Below are 4,627 nucleotides of genomic sequence, written 5' to 3' on the forward strand. Positions count from 1 at the left end.
AGGGGGTAACGCTCTCGACCAGCAATCTGAAAGTCGCGGGTTCAAATCCCGGCGTGCGCAAGTAAATTTTATGATTTTTTGTTATTTCACAATCATTTAAAATATTATGCAGTATATTTGCGGCATGTTCCGTGTTAACACTACTAAAATTGCCTATACGAGTCACAGCTAAACTATTTCCGTAATAACACTTGGCTATTTCCAAATTTCAACTTTTTATGCTGAAGTCGTCTGATTCCCTACTAAGCATTTTTCAAGCAAGAAGGTAGGTCTACTCTTTCTGAATGGGTAATTCATCAGCAAGAAGGTAGGTCTACTCTTTCTGAATGGGTAATTCATCAGCAAGAAGGTAGGTCTACTCTTTCTGAATGGGTAATTCATCAGCAAGAAGGTAGGTCTACTCTTTCTGAATGGGTAATTCATCAGCAAGAAGGTAGGTCTACTCTTTCTGAATGGGTAATTCATCAGCATTCTATGATGAGATGAGAATATTTTATTATCTTCTCTCTTTAGCTGGAAGGAATACTACATGACCTTATTTAGTTACGTGAAAGACTGCCGTAATTATTTGGGTGACATTGCTATCTTGTTTATGATATCAAATATCCTATATATAAATGTTGACTTCACAGTTCTTTCCTCATATAAATTGTGAATAATGAGTGGATTTGATGCTTCGAACTCGTTACGTTGTTGCACACAATCAAAAAAATTGTTTTTTTTTTTGTTACCATCTCTAAAATGATTTGCCTGTACTTACATATCTCTTACCTGACACATCATGACAACATATTATGCATCAACATCCCCTGTTTTCTGTTTCAAAAGCCTACGACTTGTATTTTTTATCATATTCCAAACATTTTAATCTCACAGATAGGAGGTAAGCAAATCATTGGAAACAAGGTATTTTTTAACATTTCTATATTTTTACATACAACTGAATAATTTATAGGCATTCATAATATATTATCACAATTACTAATTATGCAATATGAACTATATTGCGATTTGTAACTATAAATACAGTTAAATAAATTATAATTTTATTCCAAATAGAAATAATCAAATTACATTGAATATGGTATGGTATAGGGTTACATAAAACTTAAGCACATTTACCTATCTACAGAAGACATTATTTACCGATACATTAATAATATTTGAATACAACTATTACATGTGTGCACAGCACCACCAATTTTATATAAACATTTAAAGATATAATATTTAAAAAAAAAAAACAATATTGTGAATATTTTTTATATATGAAACCATTTATTTTAAAGTTAAAAGTATTAAATCTTAGAACTGCCATAGGAGTAAACCAAAGGTAAATGGTTCCTCCATTTCACTTCTCAGTTCATATTTAAAATGATTTTATATTAAAAATATGTTTTATTCTATATCTTGCACATATCTTGAAATAAAACTATTGTCAAAGAAATCTACAAACACACCAAAATAATAATGCCACATAATTGTATTTAATGTCAAATATTTAAAACCCTCTTAAAAAATCTGCAAAAAGAAAATAAAAACGGAATAATAATTGCCTTTGGTCGTAAAAATCTGAGGTAAATGGTATGCGTGCAATATAATCATTCAATATTGCTAGATTTTTAAATTACTCGGTCATTTTCATATTCCTGTCTAAAAATAAAAGATTATGTTATTCAATAAATAGCAGTCTTGTCAGACGTCTTGGATCAACATGCAACGTTGGTTTGAGATCTAAGTGTTAGTGGGCATATTGTAGGCCCCCAGCCCCACAGGACCCAGGCCCATCTGTATTCGCTGCATATGAATTTCTACACAATTCTGAAAGATATGCTGATCTGATGGTTGCAGCTTTAACTTTATTTGATCCATAGTCCCCTGGAGAACCTTCAACTCGTAGGCATTTTGTTCGGAATCTGACAAACTCTTAACCTGCAACATCAGGGCTGTTAAATCGATAATCAAATCGAGAATTTTCTCATTCTTTACAGAGCTCATATTATTTTTGCTAACAAGTTGGGAGGCTTCATCCCTGCATTTCTCCCTCAAATGGGACGGGGCTAACATGACATCTTCACAGAGGCCGGGTGATATTTCATGGCAATAAACTTGCACTTCGTTCAAATATTCTTGAAGGTCCATATTCATTTTCTCTAATTCAATCACAACTGCCGCATATCTACGCTCAAAGTCAACAGGCATCCTCTCACCGAATGATTTCTTTTTTTCAATTTCACTGTTGAATTCTTGTAACATCTTTATTTTATTCTTTTTAGCGTTTAGGATTTTAGTAATTCTAACAATATGTTCTAAGAATTTGGCTGGGTAACCACCAATAGTGCTTGCATCTTCAGGCTTCACTATGCCTGAACCGGAGCCGAGGAGGGGATCATTGTAGGACTTCTCTGTTCCGGAGTAGGTTTTAGCTTGGTGGTTAGAATGTTCAGGCTTCCCGTGCCGCAGTCTCAGTTGTTGAGAGATAATGTTGGTCAGGTTGAGGGTATCAGGTGGCTCATTCGACAACACTTCAAAATCTGGGACAGAGTGTGTTCCCAGTCCAGGCCTTTCAAACGTAATACGGTAAGTATTGTTGGATGTATCCACTGCATCAATTACACCAGTAAACAATCCATCTTGAGGTTTCCTCAGTCGTGCGGTGACCTTACTGCCGACAACAAGCTGCATAGGAATTTCGGTAGGTAAATCTTTACAACATATATTTCCATTTTTTCTCTGCTGAAGAAATCTTATTTTTTGGCGTTTTCTTTCTAAATCTTTTCTCTCCTCGGAAAAAAATGCCTGCGAGCATCTGCGGGGCTTTCCCATCATTCTTCTGATCTTGGTCCACTGAACTTGAGTTAACTTTCGACTAGACAGCCTGGGAAACGATTCCTTCAAGCATATTGTAAAATCATTTTCTCCTTCGAACAGCGGCTTGTCTATATTGCTGTAAAAATGTTCGAAGCAGACCCACTTATGGGCTTTAGGTAATTTTAGAAGATTTCGTAGTCGCATGCCAATCTTCTGACCGGTTTTCCGATCAGGAGACAAACTTAGAATGGATTTACTGGTTCCATTGTCTTGCTGTAAGACACGGAGAATCCGAGGTGTCTTGGATGGTGATTTTTGTTTCTTGGAAGCTGACATGGATAATTTACTTGGAGTCTTGGCAGGAGTTGTTTTAGGTCCTCTCTTGGGAGAAGCTCTTGGTGGAGGAGCATTGACGATATTGTCATCAAAGAACAGTCTGTTCTTTTTCCTTATCCTTGCTGGCATACCCCTGGCGTTGAGTTTCTGCAATGGCTGTGTGGGAGTGGGTTTTGGGGGTAAGGTTGTCCCGACACGATGCAGTCCCAAGGCAGCTGGTCCGAAGGCTGGTGGGGCTCCATCTTCTTCTTCAGTCTCCATGTCGTCAGGTTCCTCTTTGATTTTGGTACAGCTGCTGAACATTGCGCCCCCGTTTTTCATATTGGACTCATCTGTAGATCAAATAACAGAAACATTGTTAAATCGTTGCATAATATCGATAACATAAGATGATGTTGACACTCTAAATGGTTTTTTGTTTGCATTGTGCTTCCAGATCGGTAATCATTCATATTTAAACGTTATAAACCACTGCTATCAGTGTGACGTTTAAAATAATATTTGAATTTTTTCAAATTTTGAATATGTCAAAGATGTTTATTTTTCAAATCAAAGGAGACAGAACGCATCCGCAATAGTTGAAACTAACGGGAGGATCTAGTTAATATTCTATTGTGGTAAAAAACGTGTGAAATTGAATTTTATAAAAGGAAACGAATCATTTAAAACTTAAAAACAAAACTCACATTCAAGTCGATCCGCCATGTTGACGTTGTCACCTTATAACCGTGTCGCTAGAGGGCGAACGAGTGCGCACAAGCGGGAAAATTATGAAAAAAACTTACTAGTGCCCATATAAAATAGGTATAATTTACAAGGTTTCCGGTAAATATATGAAAATTAAACCTACTATTTTCAGTAATACGCTACTAGTGCACGGTGAAACAATTGAATACTTTTTGTTAAATGATCAAAATTCACTATCATAGTCGTGCGTTCAAAAGGATAACCCAGAAATACCAACACGAAAAAAGTAATTATTGCCAGTGTTAAAACTTTCGGTGGTTAGGAACTTAATCGCATTTAAAAGAAATATACTTTAACATTATTCTATCAAAATAGGTCCCCTCGCGTTTTAAACTAATAAGTTGACAAATAAAACAATACAATATATTTTTTTTATAAATCCGCCAACACAGCCACAATTTAGGAATAAATTACTAAAAATATCATAAAATGTAAAAAATATATAAATTGAGTCGTATAGTTCCTATCTACGATAAGTCCACTATTTTCCAAAAATGAACTAATGATGCAGTTTTACTCTAGCGGCTCTTTAGCACACTAATCAAATATCAATAAGTTCAAAACGGCCGTAAAATCCTACGAAAAGTGGATTTAAAAATCGCAATGAGTTCCAAACAACGAAAAATCCACGGAGCAGTATGTTCCAAAAGCCGATAAGTCCACCGCTCGTGCAGGCAGCCAATGAGCGAGAAAGATTTCGTCCAGGCAGCCAATGGGGGGGAAGCATTTTTCA

The 4,627-nt window shown here is 35.8% G+C and overlaps 1 protein-coding gene across 1 annotated transcript; it reads right to left on the minus strand.

Moving 5' to 3' along the window:
- Positions 1-993: 993 nt before the first annotated feature.
- Positions 994-4,001, minus strand: mip130 (Myb-interacting protein 130). Its single transcript, XM_089631999.1, has 2 exons — positions 3,834-4,001; positions 994-3,479 (listed from the first exon to the last, which is right to left on the minus strand). The coding sequence occupies exons 1-2, from the start codon at positions 3,850-3,852 to the stop codon at positions 1,735-1,737; spliced, it is 1,764 nt and encodes a 587-aa protein (XP_089488125.1). The 5' UTR covers positions 3,853-4,001; the 3' UTR covers positions 994-1,734.
- Positions 4,002-4,627: the final 626 nt, after the last annotated feature.

This window comes from Hesperophylax consimilis, chromosome 5, assembly GCF_061612785.1.
Source record: "Hesperophylax consimilis isolate HC1 chromosome 5, BYU_Hcon_1.0, whole genome shotgun sequence".
Classification (NCBI taxonomy): Eukaryota; Metazoa; Arthropoda; class Insecta; order Trichoptera; family Limnephilidae; genus Hesperophylax; species Hesperophylax consimilis.